Source organism: Lipotes vexillifer, unplaced genomic scaffold (genome assembly GCF_000442215.2).
Source record: "Lipotes vexillifer unplaced genomic scaffold, Lipotes_vexillifer_v1.1 scaffold995, whole genome shotgun sequence".
NCBI lineage: Eukaryota > Metazoa > Chordata > Mammalia > Artiodactyla > Lipotidae > Lipotes > Lipotes vexillifer.
Window position 1 is genome coordinate 365,912 of NW_006785389.1, and position 24,758 is coordinate 390,669.

The 24,758-nt window shown below is 46.2% G+C and overlaps 1 protein-coding gene across 1 annotated transcript in view; it reads right to left on the reverse strand.

Moving 5' to 3' along the window:
• Nucleotides 1-24,534, reverse strand: part of SMIM17 (small integral membrane protein 17) — a 28,373-nt gene extending 3,839 nt beyond the window's left edge. The window contains 3 exon segments of the mRNA XM_007472226.1: nt 4,460-4,536; nt 7,090-7,314; nt 24,402-24,534. Coding sequence (XP_007472288.1) covers nt 4,460-4,536; nt 7,090-7,314; nt 24,402-24,534 — 435 coding nt within the window.
• Between the last annotated feature and the right edge of the window lie 224 nt (nt 24,535-24,758).

Consider the following 24,758-nt stretch of genomic DNA (forward strand, 5'->3'; position numbering starts at 1 on the left):
TGGCACCCAGAATAAGAAGCAGATCATTATCAGCACCCCAAAATGTCCCCCCTCATGCTCCCTTCCTCCCTCATTTACCCCACCTCGAAGGGAACCAGTATCTGGATTTCTAATGTTGTAGATGAGTTTTGATTTTATAGCAACTTTTACGAAGTCTATTTCTTTCCTTATCTCATACTCTGAGAAGGTTTGCATTTGTGACACATGCTTGTATTTTATGGTATGGGAGTGATGGGACTATTTTTTCCTCCCTGCTTTCCTACGTCCGGGGCCACAGAGTGGGAATTTCTGCCTCTTAGAAATGTCAGGGGACTTCCCTGGTGGTCCATTGGTTAGGATTTCACCTTCCAATGCAGGGGGTGTGGGTTCTAACCCTGGTCGGGGACCTGGGATACCACATGCTTTTCAGCCAGGAAGCCAAGGCATAGAACAGAGGCAGTATTGTAACAAATTCAATACAGACTTTAAAAATGGTCCACATCAAAAAAAAAAATCTTAAAAAAAACCAAAGAAATATCAGAGTGCTTCCCTGGGTGGGGCAGTGGTTGGGAGTCTGTCTGCCAATGCAGGGGACATGGGTTCGAGCCCTGGTCCGGGAAGATCCCACATGCCACAGAGCAACTAAGCCTATGCGCCACAACTACTGAGCCTGTGCGCCACAACTACTGAACCTGCACTCTAGACCCCACGTACCACAACTACTGAAGCCTGCGCGCCTAGAGCCCGTGCTCCGCAACAAGAGAAGCCACCGCAATGAGAAGCCCGCGCACCACAACGAAGAGCAGTCCCCGCTCGCCTCAACTAGAGAAAGCCCACGCACAGCAACGAAGACCCAATGCAGCCAAAAATAAAATAAGTAAAATAAATTTAAAAAAAAAAGAAATATTAGGAAAGTAACTCCTTTCCTCCCCTCCAGTCCTTCACTCACTCCTCCCCACCTGAGGGGTGGAGGGACATAACTGAGTAGTGGGATGGGGAGAAACCCTCACCCCTTATCCCCAGTCCTCTCTTGGGGGAGGATAAAGTCCCCAGACAGACAGGATACTTTAGTGGTTAAGAAAGGCACTGGATTCAAATCCCACCCCTACCACTTACAAGCTGGGTGCTCCGGAAAGTGTACTTGACCTCTCTGTGCCTTAGTTTCCCTGTCTGTAAAATACAATCGTAACGGATCCCACATCAAGAACTATTAAGAGAATCAAATAAATTGAGTTAGCCCCATGGTGAGGGCTGTGGAGCCTGCCTCTTATTGATATTAAAGGTCTCTGGTCCCATATGGCCTGATCTTCTCTTTTTTTTTTGGAAGGGGGCCACCTATAGGAAGGAGGCTGAGTCCATGCAGAAAGCTCAGCTGGGTCAGGACCCACCGCCCACCCCTGCCGGGCCCCAGCCTGTGCTCCATTAATGTTGGTTGAATGAGCCATGACGGAGTGAATGAGTGAATGAATGAATGATGTCACAGAGGTCTCTGGGCACCTCCCCCACCCTAGCTTCATCTTAAAGGGAGGGAAACCATACTAACTATTTCACAGGGCTCATGAATTAATAATGAGAGCTAGTGAGTGTCGAGTTAATAACAAGAACCACCCAAGACATGGAAGCAACCTAAATGTCCATCAACAGAGGAATGGATAAAGAAGATGTGGTACATATATACAATGGAATATTGCTCAGCCATAAAAAAGAATGAAATAATGCCATTTGCAGCAACATGGATGGACCTGGAGATGATCATACTAAGTGAAGTAAGTCAGACAGAGAAAGACAAATATCATATGATATCGCTTATATGTGGAATCTAAAAAAATGATGAAAATAAACTTATTTACAAAACAGAAATAGAGTCACAGATGTAGAAAACAAACTTATGGTTACCAAAGGGGAAAGGGGAGGGGAGGGATAAATTAGGAGTTGGGGATTAACATACACACTATACTGTATACAAAATAGATAACTAATAAAGACCCACAGTCTAGCACAGGGAACTCAATATTCTGTAATAACCTATATGGGGAAAGAATCTAAAAAAGAATGAAAATATGTACATGTATAACCAATTCACTCTGCTGTACACCTGAAACTAACACAACATTGTAAATCAACTCTACTCCAATAAAAATATTTTTTTTAAAATGTAAAATAAAATAACAAGAACCACTTAGAATCATGTCAGTCCCATAATACGTGTGACATCAGTGCGTGTCTTACCTGGATCACTTCCAACCAGCTGGAGGTTCCTGACTGGTTCCTACACCTCTGCCTCTCCCTCTGCCTCATCCAATCTCCCTTCCTTCCACAGAGGCCAACAGAGTGATTTCTGTAGACCCCCAAATCCCCAGAGGCTCCCCACTGCCTACAAGATACACCTGGGGACTTCCCTGGCGGTCCAGTGGTTAAGACTCTGCGCTTCCACTGCAGAGGGTTCCATCCCTGGTTGGGGAACTAAGATCCCACATGCTGCGCGGCCAAATAAATAAATAAATAAAAATAAAAACACTTCTTTAAAATTAAAAAAAAAAAGATACACCCAACCTCCTTGGCGTGGAACTCAGCAGCGAGAGGGTCCTGTGAAACGTAAGCTGGAACCTTCTCTGCCTTACAGTAGCCACCCAACTCAGAGTGAAAGCCAACATTTTAGCGTGGTTGACAATACCCTACGTCATACACCCCCATCACCACCATGACCTCACATTCTACTATTCCCTTCCACTCTTCCCCAGCCAACCAACACCCCCCAGCCCCGCTGTTCCTCACACATGCCAGATGCACTCCTACCTCAGGGCCTTTGTACTTGCTGTACCCTCTCTGCCCAGAACCTCTCCCCACCAGATATATCTGCCAGTCTCACTCCCCACCTCCTTCAGGTCTGTACTCCAATAGCTCCCTCTCAGGGGTACTTCCTTGACAATCTTCTTAAAATAGCAACATTTACCCTCGCCTCGTACGCCCATAACTCTGCTTAATTTTTCTCCATAGCACTTATTACCATCCAGCATGAAGTATAGGTTAGCTACTCATTTTGCCGGTTGTCTGTCTACCTGGGTGACTGTGAGCCCACGAAAAGAGGAGCCATCGCTCTCCCATTCACTGTTGCACCCTCATTGCCTTGAACACTGCCTGGCACATAGTAGGTGCACAACAAATAGTTGTGGACTGAATGAATGATCTCATCCCAGTCCCTGCTATGCCCCTAACTCCAGTGTTCCCCCAAATGTGCCTTATTACATCATGCCTCCGTCATTGCACATGCTGTTTCCTCCCCTGCTCTGCCTGGGAAATTACTCATCCCTAAAATCCCAGGTGTGGTGTCTCTTGGGTATTCAAGAATAAACCTCCTGGCCCACAGAGTTACTTTCTTCTTCCATTGAGCTATCTCACGTGCAGCCAGCACTTATTTCTACACTATCATGGTTGGTTGTTCAGCTTGCCTCCCCCCACCTTGTGTCAATAAACCTTTTCCTGGCTCGAGCCAGTCCAAGTTGGATTTCTGATATATGATTGGCAGATGGGACCCTCATGTGTTGCCAAGAGTGGTTATGTGGTTTTTTCCTAATGTATAAGATAAATATGTAAATAAAAGAACCACTGTTATTATTTCACATGTTGATGTCTTATGCCCCCCACAGAAAACACTAGGTATTTCAGTGAAAGGAATGTTCTTGATAACTCTTTTTGGTTTTATTCGCAGTACTTGGATTAAAACCCAGTAGGTATTTAGTGGTTGGATGGTTGGATGGATGGATGGATGGATGGATGAGTAGGCATATGGGTGGATGAATAGTAGCCACATCCTTCCAACAGCCAACAGGTAGTAGATAGATGAATGCGTGGGTAGATAGATGAGTGGATAGATGGATGGATGAGTGGGTGGGTTGAATGGATGGAGTGGTTGCATATGGATGAATGGGCAGATGACTGGGTATATAGATAACTGGATATATGGATGGATGGAATGGGTGGGTGGATGAGTAGGTAAATGAAAGGCTGGGTGGATGAATCAGAGGACAGATGAATGGATGGTGGATGTTCAATGTGTAGATGGATGAATGGATAGGTAGAAGGGTGAGTAGTTGGGAGGGTCAATGGATGGATGAATAAGTCAATAGACAGATGACCTCACATGGATGGATGGATGGATGGATGGGTATATGGGTGAGTAGACAGATGGATGCTTGGGTGAATAAATGAGAGGACAGATGAATGAATGGTTAATTTATGAAGGATTTGAGTGAAGGGTTGGAGGGTACATATGAGTGGAGTTACCCCCACCACCTGAGACCCTCCACTCGATGTCTGACTACCATGGAATATGTCCTGTTTCCCATGGGAGACCTCTTGGGGCTCACATCCCCAAACAGACTTTTGTGGGGCAGGGAAATCCCAAGCTGAGGGAGTGCGACAACCCACTGAGATCTGCAGAGTGGGGCATCAGCAAAAAAGGAAGGAATCGCCAGCTTACCTGGGAGTCCTCTGACTCATCGTCTTCCTCCACCGAGCTCCACTCCTGGGGATGCCCAGTCTCGGGAGAAGGTAGGTCTGGGTGAGGGGAGGAATGGAGGAGAAAGGAGTCACGAGTGAGTGGCCAGACCAGCTGGATGGGTTCTGCTTTCTTCCTGTCTGCCAACTCTCTTCTGCTGATATCCTAAAACACACACACACACACACACACACACACACTGCCCATGTGGTTCAGGTGGGGTGGAGAGAAGGAGAGACCTGAGTTCTGATCCCATTTCTGTCAGTAACTACCTGGGAGACTTAAAGCGAGTCACCTGATGTGATCCACCACCTGAGCCTCTATTCCCTCACCTGTCAGATGGGTACAGTAGTTCCTTCTCTATAGGCCTCTGGCAAAAACTGAGTGAGAAAGCAGAAGAAAAAGCCACAGAGTTAAACCAGGAGGAACAAGGCTTCCCCAGGTTCCAGCCTCCAGTGAAGAAATCTCCCCATATTCGAACCTCAACATCCTTCTCACTCCTCAACTGGATAGAACTGGGGGTTGAACCAGAGATGGCCATTTTCCACTCTTTCTGCACCCAGGTCCTGCCGGGAGCCCCAAACTTCCTCCTCACTGCCAGAACTGACATTTCTATTTCCCACAACTTCTGTCCCAGATCTGCTCATCTCCTGTGGAAGGAAGGACCCTTTCCTAGTAGAAGGTCCAGCCCCCATTCTCCTGTGGGGGTGCCTTTCAGGTGTCCCCATCTCAGCAAATGGCACCACTCTTCGCCAGATGTTTGGGCCAAAATCCCAGGGGTCACCCTTGATATCTCTTTGTTCCTCCCCTGTCCACTCCTGGACAGTTACAGGAATCTCCCAACTGGCCTTCCAGCTTCTACTCTTGACCTCCTAATCCTACGGTTCATTCTCACACGCAGCTGGACACAGAGTTTCTCAACCTGGGCACTGCTGGCATTTCAGGCTGCGAAATCCCTGTGGTGGTGGGGGGGGGTCTGTTCTGTGCACTGTAGGACACTAAGCAGCGTTGCTGGCCTCCACCCACTAGATGGAAGAAGCATTTCCCCAGTTCTGATAATTCAAGATCTCTAATGTTGCCTGGGGAGGACAGTGGGGTACATTGCCCCCAGTTGAGAACTACTGATTTAGAATAATCTTTTGAAATACAAATGAGATCCTGTCTTCTCCTCTTCAAAACCTTCCAGTGCTCTCCCAATACTCAAGTAACAGGCAAACTCCTTGCTAAGGTCGACAAGATGCCCCATCACTGGTCCCAGCTGATCTTTATCATTTTTCCCTCCCATCTCCCTGCTCTGTTCCCCGTGGTCCCCTTGAACACAGCAAACTTGCTGCCAATGTGGGGTCTTTGCACGTGCAGCTCTGGCTGCCCTTGAAGCTGTTCCCTCATCCTTGGAACAACTGATCCTTCTTGTGCTTCTCCCACCTTCCCCAATCACACTGTCACACCCCACCAATCATCCTGTTTTACTGTCTCCATACGTCTCGTCAGACATGACCTTTCTCTTTATTTTGTAACTTCTTTCTTTAGTGCCTGTTTTCTCCTCTAGAATTGGAGCTTGGGACTTCTCTGGTGGTCCAGTGGTTAAGAATCCACCTTCCAATGCAGGGGACGCAGGTTCGATCTCCGGTCAGGGAACTAAGATCCCACATGCCGCAGGGCAACTAAGCCCGTGTGCCGCAACTACTGAGCCCCCGTGCCACAACTAGAGAGAAGCCCGCATGCACCACAATGAAAGATGGCACATGATGCAACTAGGACCCGATGCAGCCAGAAATAAATAAATAAATACTAAAAGAAAAAAAGAATCGGAGCTCTACAAAGCCATCTTTTTCACGGCAAGACCCTAACGCCTGGCACATAGTAGGTGCTTGTGATAGATTTTTGCCCCCAGTGGCCTCCAGCTTGTTCACTGCTCCCTGTGTCCACACCCTTGGGCTGCCCTCCCCACTCTGCCCCACTGATTCTGAGCTTGACCATACGGCTTATTTCGACCAATGGCCCGTGAGCAGCTGGGTTGCCAGTAGAGGCTAAAAAAGTGCTTGTGACCTGGGGTTTTCCCTTGCTTGCTGGTCCCAAGAACTCTGCAACCACCCCCGTGGGAATAAGCCTGGGCTAGCCTGCTGGAGACACATGGCTTTAAGTCAGCACCATCAAACCAGCTAGACACACCAGTAAAGCCATCTTAGATGAACAAGCTGCCCTTCAGCTCACTGCAGCTGCCCTGCGGGAGCCGACACAAGCAAGGGCAACAGAACTGTCCCCTGAGGCCACATACATTGCCAACCCACAGAATTGTTAGCAGCTAAATGACTGTTGCTTTAAGCCACTCAGTTTGGGGCTGACTTGTTACACAGCAAAAGCTGACTGACATAAGGCTCCATAAAACTGTGTTGAAAGGAGCAAAGGAATGAAGTCGTGTCTTTCCCTTTGTTAGCAGCTAAATGACTGTTGCTTTAAGCCACTCAGTTTGGGGCTGACTTGTTACACAGCAAAAGCTGACTGACATAAGGCTCCATAAAACTGTGTTGAAAGGAGCAAAGGAGCGAAGTCGTGTCTTTCCCTAGGCTCTGCCATGACCTCCCCCCCTCCACAGGACCCCTGCCCCTCACCTTTCTTGTCACTGTCACAGCCAGAGGCCCCAACCTCCACAGCCACGCAGTCCTTGGTGAGGGAAGCACGCTTCTCCCAGGCCCTGCCCTCCTGAGACAGCAGCCCCTGCATCTTCTCAGGCCTGAGACTGCATCTCTCCAGGAGGCTCAATTTTAAAGGCAGGCTTCTCCTCCTCTCCCCAGTCCAGGGTTCTGTTGGGTTTCCCAGGGAACAGGATTCAGAATCTGAGGACAGACAGACATTTAGTCACTCAACACATACTTACAGAGTACCATGCCTGTGTCAGGCATGATTCCTAGGTGCCAGAGATACAGCAGTGAGGGAAGCAAAGCTCCTTTCCCTCTTGGGGCTTACGTTCTAGTGGGGGGAGAGAGACAGACAGCATGCCAAATGACAGCACGCACACACACATGCACACACATACACACATTCCACAACCCAAAGCACAGAGCTAGAAGTTTTTAGGAAAAGAGAGTTACCCCCATAATCCCTGTAGCTACAGAGAGAAGGACCCTACTCTTCCCTCCAGCCCCCTATAGCATGACTTTCTCCTCTGCTGTCATTAAGAAGAAGAAGGAGGAGGAGAAGGATTTGCCAAATAAGGGTTAAAAAATCCAATTTAAAATTAAATATTCTTTAGGGCTTCCCTGGTGGTGCAGTGGTTAAGAATCCGCCTGTCAATGCAGGGGATACGAGTTCGAGCCCTTGTTCAGGAAGATCCCACGTGCCGTAGAGAAACTAAGCCCGTGCACCACAACTACTGAGCCTGTGCTCTAGAGCCTGCGAGCCACAACTACTGAGCCTGCGTGCCACAACTACCAAAGCCAGCACGCCTAAAGCCCGTGCTCTGCATCGAGAAGCCACCGCAATTAGAAGCCCGCGCACCGCAACGAAGAGTAGCCCCCGCTCGCTGCAACCAGAGAAAGCCTGCGTGCAGTAATGAAGACCCAAGGCAGCCAAAAATAAATAAATAGATAAATTTATTTTTAAAAAATTAAATATTCTTTAATATTCTCATTCTATATCTTGTCAACTTGAAATTCAGGAGGCTGTTTGCCTAGTTTAGTTCAGAGGCTGGAAGCTATCTGAACTAAAATAACTTGACGTATAACCATTTACCTTGAGACTCTAAAGCTGGTTTCATGTTCTTGTTCTAGGACACTGTATGTATTACCCATGTTGCATGATATAACCCACTGACTGTCCTCGTGAATAGTATTTTTTTTTAAGGAGTATGGTCTCCTGGTGTGAATGAAAAAGCTTTTGTAAGTGTGGTCTTCCTTGCTTAGGTTTATGCAACCAGAAACTTTTATCAGATTTTAAAACCACAGAGCACATACTCTAGATTTAAAGGGAAGTTAGTGACTCAACAATCGAATGTATGTGGGGACCATGTTTGGAGTTAGACTCAAGGAAACCTGCTGGGAAGAAAAAAATTATTTTTTAGACACTCAAGGAAATTTGATTATGGACTGGGTGTTTGATAATATCAAGGATTTCTCAACGTTTTTGTTGAATGTGGAAGTGGCCTTATGAATAGGTGAGAAAATGTCTGTCTTATTATTTTTTAGAGATGTTTTTGTAGTATGCAGGGGTGTATTGACGGGATGGCTGAGATTTGCTTTAAAATTCTTCTGTAAAGAGATAAAGAGACAAAAGGGGATCAGAGCAAACATGCAAATGATGATTGTTGAGCCCAAAAATGGAGAGAGAGTGGCAGGCAGTGCTGTACTTGTACCCATGAGTAGATATGAAGCTTTTTCATAGTAGAACTTAACATATAAATTACAAATATGCAGAATATCTTCTTTTCTTCTGCCTCACCAATCATCACGTAGGTCTTCCTTACAGAGAGGGCTGGCTCACAGGCCCCTGAAACCCAAATTTAAACACATTCCCCAGACACCTCTGCCCGCTCCCCCCAGCACGCCCTGTCCCCTGAGACTCCCGCTCCACTATCTTCCTCATCAGTCTCTGCAGGCTTCATTGGTAACTTGACCCCTTCCTCACCCTCACATCCAATTGATCAATCCCTGAGCCCACCTGCTCTGTCCCTTCTCTGCTTCTGCCCCCTGTGGTCCACTCCACACCTGAACCCCCACCCCGATCCTGTCCCCTAACCCCAGTCTCCAGTCTAACCCCCCAGCTTCATCCTCCACAAGACTTTCGCTGGTCAAGACGCTTTCAAGGCATCCCATGCGGGGCAGAGGCCAGCTTCCTTTCTTTGTCTCTAACCCTCCACCACCACAGTCCCTGCACTCGCGCATTATCAGGTCAGCCCAGGAGGCAGGTTTAACACACCCAGGACTACAGAACACTGAAACCCAGGGAGAGAATTCCCCCTCTTCAGCACCCTTTAAAATTTCTTTTTAAAAAAGTTGAGTGAGTAGGGACTTTCCTGGTGGTCCAGTGGTTAAGACTTTGCCTTCCAATGCAGGGGTTGTGGGTTTGATCCCAGGTCAGGGAGCTAAGATCCCACATGCCTTGTGGCCAAAAAATCAAAACATAAAACAGAAGCAATATTGTAATAAATTCAATAAAGACTTTAAAAGTGGGCCATGTCAAAAAATCTTAAAGAAAAAAAAAAAGAGTAGGGAATTCCCTGGCGGCCCAGTGGTTAAGACGCTGCACTTCCACTTCAGGGAGCACGGGTTCAATCCCTGGTCAGTGAACTAACATCCCACATGTCGCACGGCCAAAAAAAAAAAAAAAAAAAAAATGTAAAGTACACATAACAAGAAATTTTGCCATCTTAACCATTTTAAAGTATACATTCACATTGTTATGCACTCATCACCACCATCCATCTCTAGAACTCTGTGTATCACACTCTGTCCCCATTAAATGCAGGATCCCCCCCACTGCTCCTCCCCCAACCCCTGGCCACCACCATACTTATGGGATCTTAGTTCCCCAACCAGGGATTGTACCCAGGCCCTCAGCAGGGAGAGCACAGAGCTCTAACCACTGGACTACCAGGGAACTCCCCAGACTACTTTCTGACTCTCTGAATTTGCCTACTGTAGGCGCCTTGTATAACTAGAATCACACAGTATTTTTGTGACCGATTTATTTCACTTAGCAGAGGGTCCTCAAGGACCCCTTTTCTTTGCTAGAAAAGAAGGGAGGTGATTTAAAGGAAAAAGAGGGGTAAGTCCTAGTTGGGGTGCTAGAATGAGAGAGTAATCTCGAAGGTGGGGAAAGAAGGGTTGGTGTTAATAAGATGCTAATTGCAGCCATCACAGCAGAGTGGTTAAGAGCAAGGTGTGGGTGCGAGTGCATGGCGTGAATTTCCGCTCTGCCATGCATTAGCTGTGTGACTTTGACAGGTCACTTTAACCTCTCTGAGCTTCAGTGTGCTCAGCTGTAAAATGAGGGTGCTGGGAATTCCCTGGCGGTCCAGTGGTTAGGACTCTGTGCTTTCACTGAAGGGGGCACAGGTTCTATCCCTGGTTGGGGAATTGAGATTCGACAAGCTCAGCGGTGTGGCCAAAAATAATAAATAAATAAATTAATTAATTAAAAACATAAAATTAAATGAGGGTGGGACTTCCCTGGTGGCACAGTGGTTAAGAATCCGCCTGCCAAATGCAGTGGACACGGGTTCGAGCCCTGGGCCGGGAAGATCCCACATGCTGCGGAGCAACTAAGCCCGTGCACCACAACTACTGAGCCCGTGTGTCACAACTACTGAAGTCCGCGCACTTACAGCCCGTGCTCTGCAACAAGAGAAGCCACCGCAATGAGAAGCCCGCGCATGGCAACAAAGACCCAACGCAGACAAAATTAAATAAATAAATACATAAATTTATTAAAATATAAAATAAAACGAGGGTGGTGATGATAACAGCAACTTCCTCCTAGAGTCGTTGTGAGCTTTCATACACAGTGAGTACCTAATGAATGAAGGAACAAAAAGGTTTTTTCCTCTTCCTGGCTCGTCCTTGCCCTTCTGTGTGGGCTTCTAGACATCCTGCCTGTACTCCAAAGCTGAGGTGACACATCACCACCCCGGGAGACCCCGTGAATATTTGCCACCCATAAAGTGCTCGAATGGAAATGACTTTTTTCAAACCATTTCTCAGCCGGAACTTTGTGCCAGGCCTGTGCTGAGCATTGAGGAGGATCAGTTGAGCAAGGTCACAATCTCCTGGCGGAAACAACTGAGCAGAGAGGATTAAACAGAGCAGCCAGTATTGCTTTGAAGGTAAAAAGTAAGTAACGCATATACACTGCTTAATAGCTATTACCTGCTATTATTATTGTTTATTCATCTTTACAATGCAATGACCACTGCCTCTCCTGGAGGCTTCATCAAAATTTTAAACTTTTTTTTTGGCTGCGTTGGGTCTTCGTTGCTGCGCACGGGCTTTCTCTAGTTAGGGCAAGTGGGGGCTTCGTTGCGGTGTGCGGGCTTCTCATTGTCGTGGCTTCTCTTGTTGTGGAGCATGGGCTCTAGGCACGTGGGCTCAGTAGTTGTGGCTTGCGGGCTCTGGAGCGCAGGCTCAGTAGTTGTGGCGCACGGGCTTAGCTGCTCCACGGCATGTGGGATCTTCCCGGACCAAGGCTCAAACCCGTGTCCTCTGCATTAGCAGGTATCCGCTTAACCACTGTGCCACCAAGGAAGCCCCCAAATTTTAAACTTTTGACAAAGCCATAGATGGGGGGAAAATAGTCTCCCTTTAGAGTCTTACTTCATTTCCTAGGGAGACGGAGGAAATATACATGTTTGCTGGACAGTTTTATCTTCCCTTCTGTGAATTGCCCATTTGTACTCTCCCTGCATTATTCTATTTGTTTCTTTTTATAGCTTTTACTTATTGATTTACAGGAATTCTTTATTCTGGATATTGACCCTTTGCCTGTTACTCTGCCTGTGGCAGATATTTTCTCGTGGCCTGTCCCTTTTCTCTTCACTTTGCTTACACAGTGCCTGAAGTCTTGGATTTTGATAAAGTCCAAGAAATCAATTTTTAAATGCTTTTCCTCACCTTAATCTCATAAACACACTTTCCTGTAAGATCTCATACTTTACAGTATTGTTTTAGATGTTTAGTTGCTTGAACCTTCTGAAATTTTTTTGAATGACGTGAGGTAAGGATTTAACTTTCTTTTCCCAATGGAGAGACAACCGAATAATCCTGGTTACGCAGAAAAACAGCCCAAATAACTAATTTATCCAACAAATAGGATGAGCAAATGCATCGTATGTAAATTATCTTATTAATCCCAGCAGCCCCAAGTGGTAGGTATTATTAGCCTCGGTTTTTAATTTTTTTTCCAGAGAAGGGAACTAGGCGTAAAGGAATTAAATGATTTGTCCAGAGGATACATGACAAGACTGAAAGAATTGAGATTGGTTTTCTTACGAGTATCCATCTATGTCACATAATTGAGAGGGGAAACTTCCTTTGTTTAGCTGTTTAGGAGGTGGGCTTCCAGGCATTCCAAGGATAGGTCAGTATGAAGAGGGGAGAGATAGATTTTAGAGTAAGACTCTTAATTCACCCCTCACTATTTCTTTGTTGTTTGTTTGTTTGTTTGCCGCACCGAGTGGTTTACAGGATTTTAGTTCCCAGACCAGGGATCAAACCCGTGGCAGTAAGAGAGCCAAGTCCTAACCACTGGACCACCATGGAATTCCAGACCCCTCACTACTTCCTATAATAACCAGTCATTTAGTGCAGGAGACCAGGTCGGGGAGCCTTCAGGGGGTTGAGAGCTTGGCCTCCTGACCCAGATCTACCACAAACCAGCTGTGCAACTTTGGGAAGTGAATTAACTTGGTCTCAGTTTCCTTATCTGTAAAATGGGGACAATGAAGTTCCTACCTCACAGGCTATGGTGAACATCAAGTGAGTAATACACATGCTTCACATATACTGACTGCTCAAGAAATGTCATCATGTTATCATTATTACTGAGCACCAGGTTCTCAACACGGGGAAAATTCCACAAGTGGCCCTGATAGTTCAGATAATTAAAGGTTGCTCTTAAAATAGACTCAAGTTTGAGGAGTTCCCTCAAGGCCCTGGGGAGCTGAGGAAGGCTGCTGAATGACCTCTTGGGTGAAGAAAGAGAAGAAGGCAGTGAGGAGACAGTGTCTAGAATCTCATTCTATGTCTTACTCTCATTTTTCTCAAACTTCCGTCATTCATATATCTCTTTATCAACGTTTGCCATGTCTCTGCATTAATAGATACCACCTTATGACTGTTTCCATTTCCACATAACATCTGAATATAAGTAAATAGTCATTTATCTAATATTTTTATTGTAAATGATCTCGTTTTGTAAAACCCTTTCAAAAGGACCTTTACAAAGGAAACTTTATAAACCGAAAGCCAGTTTCATGTGCCATTACAAAAAAAAAAGGAAATAAAATCAAGATTAATAAATCATAGCTAGAAGCTGCTGCTTCCTGCTGTAGCATAACACATTTTCCTCTTGCTGTAGCCTCATGGCAAGCCAGGGCGTGGAGAAGTAAACTCTGATTACCGTGAGGCTGTGGCAAAGGGTAAAGATGTATTATTTCCATGAGCCTTGTCCCTTTGCTGATTGTGCTTTGTATCCTTTCACTGGAATAAACCACAGCCATGATGAGTTCAGTGAGTTCTCCTAGTGAATCACCAAACTTGGGGGTCATCTTGGGGACTGGCAACACAGCTCTCAAACCTTGGGCCAGCACAGATGACCACCGTTCTACCAGAAGTTGAGTGCTGTTGACATCTCTTTGGGGCTCCATGAGTAGCTGACAATTTATTCATTCAACAAAGACTTATGAAACAGCTGCTACGTGGCAGATGCTGTCTTGGGTGACTAGGACAATCAAGATATATGACTTGATGAAGTTTACCTGCTAGTGATGAAAACAGACAACGGACAAATAAACCCAAAAATATAAAATAAAATATAGTTTGTGCTAGTTCTATGAGGTACATGATGTAGAACTACGTGATAGTAATGGTGAGGCCACTTTCGATGGGAGGTGGTCTTTTTGAAGAGGTGGCATTTTGAGCTAAATCCTGGAAGGTGGAAAGGAGCCAGTTATGCAAGAATCTGTGGCAGGGAGAACAGCATGTGCAAAGGTCCAGGGGGACAACAAGGAGGCCAGTGTGGCCAGAGCGGTCAGGCAAAGGAGGCAGTGATGGGGGATAGGGTGAGAGAGGCGTTCAGGGTCTTGAAACCCACAGTAAAATCTTTTTTTTTTTTTTGACCGTGCCGCATGGCATGTGGGATCTTAGTTCCCCAACCAGGGATTGAACACGTTGCCCCTGCACTGGAAGCGTGGAGTCTTAACCACTGGACCACAAGGGAAGTCCCCCACAGTAACATCTTTTTTTTTTTTTTTTTTTTTTTTTTTGTGGTACGCGGGCCTCTCACTGTTCTGGCCTCTCCAGTTGAGGAGCACAGGCTCCGGACGCGCAGGCTCGGTGGCCATGGCTCACGGGCCCAGCCGCTCCGCGGCATGTGGGATCTTCCCGGACTGGGGCACAAACCCGTGTCCCCTGCATCAGCAGGCGTACTCTCAACCACTGCACCACAAGGGAAGCCCCACAGTAACATCTTTGAATGTTATTGTAGGTGTGTTGGGAAGCGATGGAAGGGTAGAGGAAAGGTGTGATATAATCTGATTTAGATTTTCAAGGCATCACTGAAACTATTATATAAGGAATGATACAGAAGGGGCTATAGGTACAGAGGACCAGTTAGGAGGTTGTTGTACACCAGGTGAGAAACAATTGCATTTGGTGGTGGCAGTGCATGTGGAAAGCAGTGGACAGATTCAGGGAATACTTTGAAGGTGGAGCTGAGAGCCCTCACAGATGGTCGGAATGGGAAGAGTGAAAGGGAGGAATCAAGGAAGACTTTTGGGCTATGAACCTGACCAGCTGAGTGTCCGGCAGTGCATTAAGTAGGGTCACGTTTTTGTGTGTGTGGAGAAAATCCAAAATTCCCTTTGGGGCATGTTAAGTGTTCGATGCCCGAGTTTCTGAGGTCAGCACCAGGAGAGCCTGGATTACTCAGATATCAGTATTCGAAGACTCTGGGAGTGAGGGTTGGGAGTGGGCTCAGAAATCTGCTCAAAGAGCAGAGGCATCTAGCAGGGGCAGTGGCAAAATTAGGCTCCCGGTACTGTCCGCGGTCCTGAAACCCTTCAGGCGGATCTGTCCGTGGTGCTGACCCGGCCGCTCCTCAGCTGTCCGTGGTACTAAACCTCTAGGAACAAGAGCTGGAGACTCTCTCTCCCTCTCTCTTCCTCCCTCCCTCCTTCCCTCCGTCTCTTTCTGTCACTTTTTCAAAGTACCCACCCTCCTGGGAAAGGCCCCGCTGTTGCCCGGAAACAAAGCGCTCTAGAATGAAAGCAAATGAGGGGGAAAAAATCTGCAGTCATTTTTAAGAGGCAGCTTTGGCTCTTAGGACTGCAGGACCTGGCTACATCTTACTGGAATTATTAACACGAAGTTTCCAAAACATCTCTGAATATAGGAAAACAAGGGAAAGATATGCCAGAACTCAGGCTGTTGGTTACGTTGGATTGGGGGAGGCAGGGAAATGAGATGGGGAGTGACGAGCCCTTCGTTTCTATGTTGTGACGAGGGGGCTACAAGAGGGATATTATTGTAGATTTATATAAATACATCACGGCTATATTTCATGCCAACCTGAATTGCAAACATTTGAAATCATGAGCTTTGGGTGGCACTTTTTGAAATAACAAGAAGCCTTGTGATTTAAAAATGCCTCGGGACTTCCCTGATGGTGCAGTGGTTAAGACTCCATACCCCCAATGCAGGGGGTCCTGGGTTCGATCCCTGGGGAAACTAGATCCCACACGCATGCCGCAACTAAGAGTTCGCATGCTGCAACTAAGGAGCCTGCCTGCCACAACTAAGACCCAGCGCAACCAAATTATATATATATATATATTTTTTTTTTAATTTAGAAAAAACCTAAAAAAAATTCCTCAAAAATCCATACTTGCGAATATGATCAATTGTGTAAACTGTGTTTGTTATTTTCGTATCATCTTAGCTGGTGAATAAACATGCCAGCCATCTTTTGTTAGGATTAGTCTTGAATTATGTAGGTTTTGAATTGTGTAAGATCTTAAAAAATGAGTCCCTGGGGTAAAATCCAACCATTCTGGGATTGATGAATGAATGAAGGAATGAACATGTTCGTCATTCCCAAAGATCTGGTCACCAGGGAAGCCACAGCTTTTCCCACCACTATGAAGAGACAGACATTCACAAAGCACCCACTATGTGATGGATTTTGCAGGGGACACCCAGGATGCCTGAGGCATTTCCCCTTTTCCTAAGTGGATTATTTCCACACCTCTTCAAGGGGGAGGAAGATTTGCGGCTTTGATTTGAGCTTGTTGATCAGGTAGAGACACTGAAATCTGGCTCTTACATACTTTTCTGTCCTCTCATGGCATTGTCAGCCCAGTGGGTTTTGATATTCCAAGTTCTCTAAAGAAGCTGTATCTCATTACATTATATATTTTTCTTGCCTACTGTCTGTCTCAACTTCTAGAATTTAGGCTCCATGATGGTAAGGACTATCTGTTTCTATTTCATCCCCAAGCCTCCAGCATCTAGGACACTTCTAGATGGTCTATGAATTTTTCGAAGGGTTAAATGAATGAAAGGTGATGTTTATAAACACAAGATATCCCAATATCTTAAAGTTGGTAACTCACTAAATTAAAAAGAAAATGAGTGAACTGAACTAAGCACATCAGTTGGCTGGATGCAGCCCAAGATTTGCCCGGTTGAGTCCTCCAAGGTCATGGAATCCCTACTGAGAAAGACTCTGCCATGGGACCACGTCATGGCCAGGAGAAGTGATGTTCCCTCCTCCAGTCCGTCAGTGGTGGCCCAGAAGGCAGGGCTGTGTGCCACCAAGCATGGAATCTGGTCAGTAAGGATCACCCCACAAGGATAAGAACTTACTTTATCCCTTTTAACAATTTCAGGGAAAATTAATCACATTGTGTGGTTGCATCTATTTACCGTGGCCCTTCCCCCAACTAGCAGACACTTAGGCTATTTCCAAACAGTAACCATTTGGAAGCCTCAGACCCCTTGAGAGAGACCCAAATTCAACTGTAAACCACACAGCCATGATTTAACCCAGGGCAATCTGTTGCCAAAGACCTTCTTGTTTCACGACTACTGAAGATTCTTCAGTTTACTTTCAGGCAAAAAAGTAGAATGACTGATGTGAGAAAAACTCACCTAGTTGCCAAAAACCTTAAAGCATCCAGTCACTTGGGGTGTCTAGGGTGAAGTATAAAATGACAAGAGAGTTGCCACGTTTGCTTAGAGAAATACGTGCCCACAGAGCTTTTCTGTGGTCTGACTGATGGGGTTCACATTCTAAAGACAGAATCTTTATAAATCAAGTAACATTTATTGATAGCTTATCGTGTCCTCAACAAGATGCTATCCATAGGGTGATGTTATTATCCTCATTTTACAGAACAAAATAGATCTTTGTGGACTTATATGGAAAGGTCTCAAAGACACATCATTGTATGGGAAAAAAGCACGTTGCGGGCTTCCCTGGTGGCACAGTGGTTGGGAGTCCGCCTGCTGATGCAGGGGACACGGGTTCGTGCCCCGGTCCGGGAAGATCCCATATGCCGCGGAGCGGCTGGGCCCGTGAGCCGTGGCCGCTGGGCCTGCGCGCCCGGAGCCTGTGCTCCGCAGCGGGAGAGGCCACAACGGTGAGAGGCCCGCGTACCACAAACAAACAAAAAACAAAACAAACAAACAAAAAAGCACGTTGCAAAGCCACAGATGGAGTCTGACATCCCTTATATGAAGAAACCAACAACACGTAAAACAATGTCAGATATTTTCTATGGATGCATAGATGTGTATGTAAAGGCTTGCCAAATTTAAAACACAAAACGTATTTAAAAGAAAAAGCTCACAAGACATTACCGAGTTTATCAAGGTTACATTTGTTTGTTCATGATGAAAACCCACTAATTTTTTTTTTTTTCCACACTACACATCTTGCAGAATCTTAGTTTCCCAACCAGGAATTGGATCCGGGCCCCTGGGAGTGAAAGCGCCGAGTCCTTTCACTGAAGGACTCGAGTCGCTGAAGTGCCAGTGAATTTCCCCAAAAACCCCACTAATTTTGTTAAACGATTATCACAGCCAGAAAGTTCATGACAGACCCTCAAATTTCAGCATGGCAAAACTCACGGATAAAGTTGATTTTGCTTAAATTCCAGGTTTACAGGAAGTTTTTTGTTTTGGGGGGATCAGGATTAAATAGGATGACCCTGTTATATTTGGTTAATCTCAGGGTGTAAATGAATTTTTCTTCCTGGACTATGGTGCACCGTGAATGTGATAGTTTTGCTTCCACATGTATTGCTTACCAAATAAGAAGTTAAAAATCCTAAAATCCAAACACTGACCATTGTATTTCAATGTCAGAGATGTTAGCAATAAAAGAAGTAAAAGTGCACCTTAACATCAATGAAATACGACATGTCGATTTAATTATGACAACTTAGTCAGTAACAACAGTGCGTATATCATAGTAAGAGGCTGATATGCATTTGGCATTGTTATTATGGGATGGGTAATATTAGCCAAGATAAGGAGAGTCAGGCCAGTATCAATGCATTCGCAGATATGCACACACAAATTCCATTTCCTTCTGTAGGCACAGAGATGTATGTAACTGAAAAGTAAAAGCACACTCCCAGTGCACCCCAAATCCACAGCAGTCACTCACCTCTCGAGCAGAGACTGGGGTTGCTGAAGTGAGATCGGCAGGAAATCTTGATCTTTGATAGAGAAAATGTGTGTACTTGTTGACTGTCAAGAAAGAAAAATAAAATAATAAGTTTAAAAGAGAGATTTGGAGAAGGTAAGTCCCTCTCTGAGAGGTGAACTACGAATGGCCTTGCCCACCCCTAATTCCCACTGTCTAGCACACAGCAGTCACCCTTCTGATCCCTATTAAACCAGATCACCTGGCTCATACAGCCAGTAAGTAGCAGAGTTGTGATTCAGACCTGAAACTCACAGGCTGTAAAACCTACTCCACCCCACAGACAGCTTACTTCAGAAGGCTTTTCAACACCACAAGAGGCAGCCCTCCCCTTCCCAGCCTCACTCCAAAATAGGGTTTGTAAATTCCCCGGGGAGGGGGCTGGGGGATGGCGGTCAGTTCTCCACAAGAGTGCTCTCCTCCCGGAGAGGATCCTGGATCCAGCCTTGGGCAGCCAACCTGGTTTTCTTTCCATCCCTGGGAGACAGTTGATTGCCATGGAAACCCACATCCTCCTCCCAAAGATCCAGACCACCAGCGATGGGAAAGAGAGTCCTACCCTTTGATTCCCTGGTTTGTTGGGCCTGATAGGATAAGATGAGGGCTGTGTGTGTGCATGTGTGTGTACAGCATCTCTTGAAGGTTTCTAAAGAAACTGATAATTATGGTTACCAGAAGAGAATCCGGTGTTGGAAGATGAGGAGAACGTGTTTTTTTTGTCTTATATTCTCTGTCCCTTTTGAGTGTTGTATCAAATAAGCTCTTAAATAAATAATAAAGGCATAAGGTGGGAAAATATGTATGTTTTAAAAACATTAGGATAAAATGAATAAAGAATTGGGATACAATGTTGACATGAGATGTACAGTGATTTAAAACTTCTTTCTGGGACTTCCCTGGTGGTACAGTGGTTAAGAATCCGCCTGTCAATGCAGGGGACACGGGTTCGAGCCCTGGTCCGGGAAGATCCCACTTGTCGCGGAGCAACTAAGCCCGTGCGCCACAACTACCGAGCCTGCACTCTAGAGAACATGAACCACAACTACTGAGCCCGCGTGCCACAGCTACTGAAGCCCGTGCGCCTAGAGCCCATGCTCCACAAGAGAAGCCACGGCAATGAGAAGCCCGCGCACCGCAACGAAGAGTAGCCCCCGCTCGCTGCAACTAGGGAAAAGCCGACGCACAGCAACGAAGACCCAATGCAGCCAAAAATAAATGAATAAATAAAATATTAAATTACTTAAAAAAAAAACTTTCTGAAATCAAAGTCATGTACCCACATACTTAAGAAAAATCAAATAGTTCTGAGTGGCAGATACATGGGAGGTAATGGGGGAGGGATGGAGTGGGGGTTTGGGATCCGCAGATGCAAACTATTATATAGAGAATGGATAGACAACAAGGTCCTCCTGTAAACACAGGGAACTATATTCAATATCCTGGGCTATACCATAATGGAAAAGAACATAAAAAGAATGCATACATATGTATATCTGAATCACTTTGCCGTACAGCAGAAGCTAACAAAACACTGTAAATCAACTATATGTCAATAAAAAAATACATGGGAGGTCAGTTGTCTTATTCTCTATACTGTCCCATAGGCTTGTAGGATTTCATCGTTACTTTTTGAAGGGCAACAGGAGGGTCCCAGTTTCAGGTGAGGTACAGTAAGTACACTCTGCCCTGTCTCTCTCACCGAGGCGTTTCAATAAATTAGCAACCTGTAAAGAAGTAGGAGTCAGTCTGAGCATTTTAATCACCAACAGCTGGCACCCTTTGGGTGATACGTAGGACAGGACAAGGCAGCAGGGTCAGAGGCCTTCAGTCAGCAGCTATTTACCAACTTTCAGAGAAGCATCTCAATAGATTAACAGCCTGTACATAAGTAGTAGCGTTTCTTCCATCGATATGTCTCTCTCTGTCTCTCTCTCTCTCTATATGTATATAAGGCCGTATAGTTATATAGACATAAGTATATATACTTATATATAGTTACATAGTTATATATGCACAGTATATATATGCACTATGTATATAGTGTATATATGTACTTTTTAAAAACATAAATGAGAATACACAAGATACACTGTGGTCAATTGTTCATTTATTTTCTCATTTAATACTGTAACCAGAGCTCCTTCCATATCAGTATATTCAAGTCTTCCTCACCATTTCTTACCCAGACGTATCCTAAGCTACTTAGCCAACTTTCTAAGGACAGATTCTTGGGTGCTGCCTATTTTTCCTGTCTTCTGAGCAAGGTTCCAGTGAACCTTGGGGTGAGAGGAGGCTATCCTTCCTCCAGATATGCATACAGCGGTCTTTGCTAACTGGGGCTCTGCTCAGATACCCCCTCCTTAGAGAGGCCTCCCCGACTACCCAGGCTGATGTAGCCTTCCCCTTCACCCTCCACCTAATTGCCTCTGATCACGCTCAGAATTTAGTGCTCGTGGCTCCATATGACAAAGGGCTTTGGCTTGCTCACTGTGGATTCCCAGCCCCTAGAACAGTGCCTGGCACAGGGGAGCTGCTCAGATATTCGCTGAATGAATGACTGTCCACTCACCCTGAAGCCTCTTGTCTCTTGAGATGCCTGATTATCAGAAGATGCAGAGATTCTACATATTCAGAGTTAAAACCGCCTCTCCTCCACCACTAAGGATGAAAGAAAGGAAAAAAACCTCAGGCTCCTTGACCTAATTCCCTCCTCCCCCTTTCCACACACTTCTGCTCACACCAACCTCCCTGTGATACATTGAATTCAGCAGTGAAAAATGGCAACTTCACACCTGCCTCTCTCTGTAAAGCAGGTGGTCACATAAATAAACACCTACATTCCCTGTAGGCAGCTCTTTAAAGAAACTTCGGCAAAAGGAAAATTCCCTCTATGAATTTTCATGCATTGGAGAATATTGGTTGGGTAAATGAGTATCTATGATGAAGGAAATGGAAAATCTATGGAGCCTCCTAGGGTGATGATGCCGGTGGAGGTGAGTGGGTGGGGAGATGGATGGATTTAATTCCCTCCTAATATTTCTCCCTGGTCGTGGGAGACCAATAAACCCCAGGGAAATTTGTTCTGATAATAGGCATGGAGCATGGTTGCACTTGAACCTCACATCAACCTTAGGAAGTGATAATAAGATTATCATAATGATAATTATGACACATAATAGAACCCTTTTGTGCCAAGAACTGTTCTAATTGCTTCACTGTATTACTTCATTTGCTCTTCATTACAACACTATAAGGTAGATACTATCCTTATCCCCATTGTACAGATGAGGAAACTGAGGTGCAGAGAAATTAAGTCACTTTCCCAACATTCCTTAACAGGGGAACAACAAAGCCAGAATCTGAATGCAGCAGTCCACCCCGGAAGCTATAACCTGATGCTGTCATTTGCACCTCGTTGGTCAGAACCTAGTTACCTGGCCACATCCAGCTACAAGCGAGACTGGGAAATGCAGCTAAAACTTAGGGGTTCTGGCACAATAGAAGTAGAGACAAGTTTTGCGGGACAGTGAGCAGTCTCTACCAGCTCACCCCCAACCTTGGCTTTCTTCCATGTAGTTAAGATCCAAAAACTAGGGAACACACAGCCCAGCCACCCCACATAATGGGCCAGGCAGTAATTAAGAGAGACATTCTTATACATTGGCAGGGGGAGTGCCAGTATGGAAATCACTCTGGGAAGGTGTATTGGTATCGCTAACTGATGCTGTCTCCAGGTAGATAATGTCTCCAACTCCCAGCTGGTGTCAGAGAACTGCCTGGTGGTTTTGGGCAAAACACACACACATTGGAACTGGTGTCAGAATCAGAAGGTCTAACCTCCAAAATCCTACAGCATCACTTCTGCCATATCGTACTGGTCAAAGCAATCCACAAAGACAGCACATGTTCAGGGAATGGGAAAACAGAGTCCAGCTCCTGAGAGCAGAAGCTGCAAAAAATCATGGCCATTTTTAATATCGAAAATGAGAATATATTTATTTATTTGTATGTTTGTTTTTTGGCTGCACCACCTGGCTTGTGGGATCTTAGTTCCTGGTTTTAGTTCCCTGACCAGGGATCGAACCCAGGACCCTGGCAATGGAAGCACAGAATCCTAACCACTGGACTGCCAGGGGATTCACAGAGAAAATTTTTAATGGAAAAAGGAAATGGGGGGAAAGAGGAGCAAAAAAAAAAAATTTTTTAAAGCTTATGGGAAGAGGTAGCGTGAGGGCCCCAGTGCTAGGACCACACACATGCCCTGAGATGGTTGTCACAGCTTCAGGGCAGGCAGATTCTGCTCTGCCTCCTCCATCTCTGCAAGCTTCAGGATTTTCTAGCGCAGATCCAAATAAAGACAAAACGCAACCACATGCTACTCCCATCTTGCTGACCCTGTCCTGTGGCCTTTCCCAAATATATTATACCTAAGCCTCTCCTCCTGCAGTTAAATGACATGATATGTTTGTCAAGAATTTCGGGGTGGGGGGGGCGGAGGGCAGAGTACACACTCAAATGATAACAGTAGTAAGACTTTTTATACCCAGTGAGAGGCAACGTCTCATGACTATGAGAAGATTCAAATGGTTAATCCACGTCAAGTCCTTAGGACAATCCCTGGCACTTAAAAAGGACTCCCAAAGTGCTGTTGCTATTGTGGTTGCTGTGGGCATTTTAAGAGGCCCCATCAAACTGTTATAAAACACAAGAGAAGCTTAGTATATGTCACGAAAACAGCTAAGGCTTTAGAACTACAACGTCCAACACAGCAGCCAGTAGCCATAGCAACTATGAAAACTTTAATTTATCAAATTAAGTACAACTAAGAATTCAGTTCCGTGGCCACACTAGCCACATGCCAAGTGCTCAAGAGCCACACGTGGTCAGTGGCCACCATACTGAACATCGCGGACACAGAACCTCTACATCTGTGCATAAAGTTGGGTAGGACAGCGCTGTTTTGCGGGCCCCAGTTCCTTTTGAAAGGACTTTATGCTAATTAACTCACGTCATCCACACAACAACCCCATCTATAGTGCAGGTTTCGTGACTGCAACCTCTTTACAGACGAGGAAACCGAGGCTTAGAACATTAGGACACGGGTCCAAAGACACAGAGCTGGGATTTGAACCGGGCAGACCTGTCTCCCAACCAGTCCTAATCAATTCTTGTTGTTTTTTTCAGTATCGTTGAAGAAATTCCTTTCTTCCCGTCTTCATTCCTGCATCTTCCTCCCCTACGCGCTCTCCTTCCCCCTCCCCTCCCTCTTCTCTCAAGCCCCTCCCCTCCTGCCCCTCTTCTGGTCTTCCCTCCTCCCCGTTTCTCCATCCAGATCCTCCTCCCCTTCTCCCAGTAGAACCCCTCCCCTCCCCGCCCCTCTCCATCTCCCCCGCCACCCTCCACCCTCCCCTAGTTCCTCCTCCCTCCTTCCTTTCCCCCTCCCCTCCCACTCTCTCCATCTCCCCCCTCCCCTCCACCCCACTAATCCCTCTTTTTCTCCCACCTCTCAGTCCCCGCCCACCCCGGTCGGCGCGCGGAGGCGTCTGGGAGCGCGGGGTGGGTGTGGCCTCGCGCGGCGCGGGGGCGGGGTGGGAGCAGCGGAGCCGCGCAGGCGCAGGCCGCGTCTCGCCGGCCATATCGCGGTCAGAGACCCACAGCGGCCACGTGGCCGCCGGTGAGTCCGCGCAGCCCGCCCCGCCGGGTTCACTGGTCCGCCGGGTTTTCGTCGAGGGGGAGGACCATGCACCCTGGATCGCGAGTGGGACCCCGGAGGGGGCTCTGAATCCCTGCCCCGCCCCTGCGTGCCTCAGTTTCCCCGCCTGGACAGTGGGTGCGAGGATCGCACCTGTAGCCGAGGTGC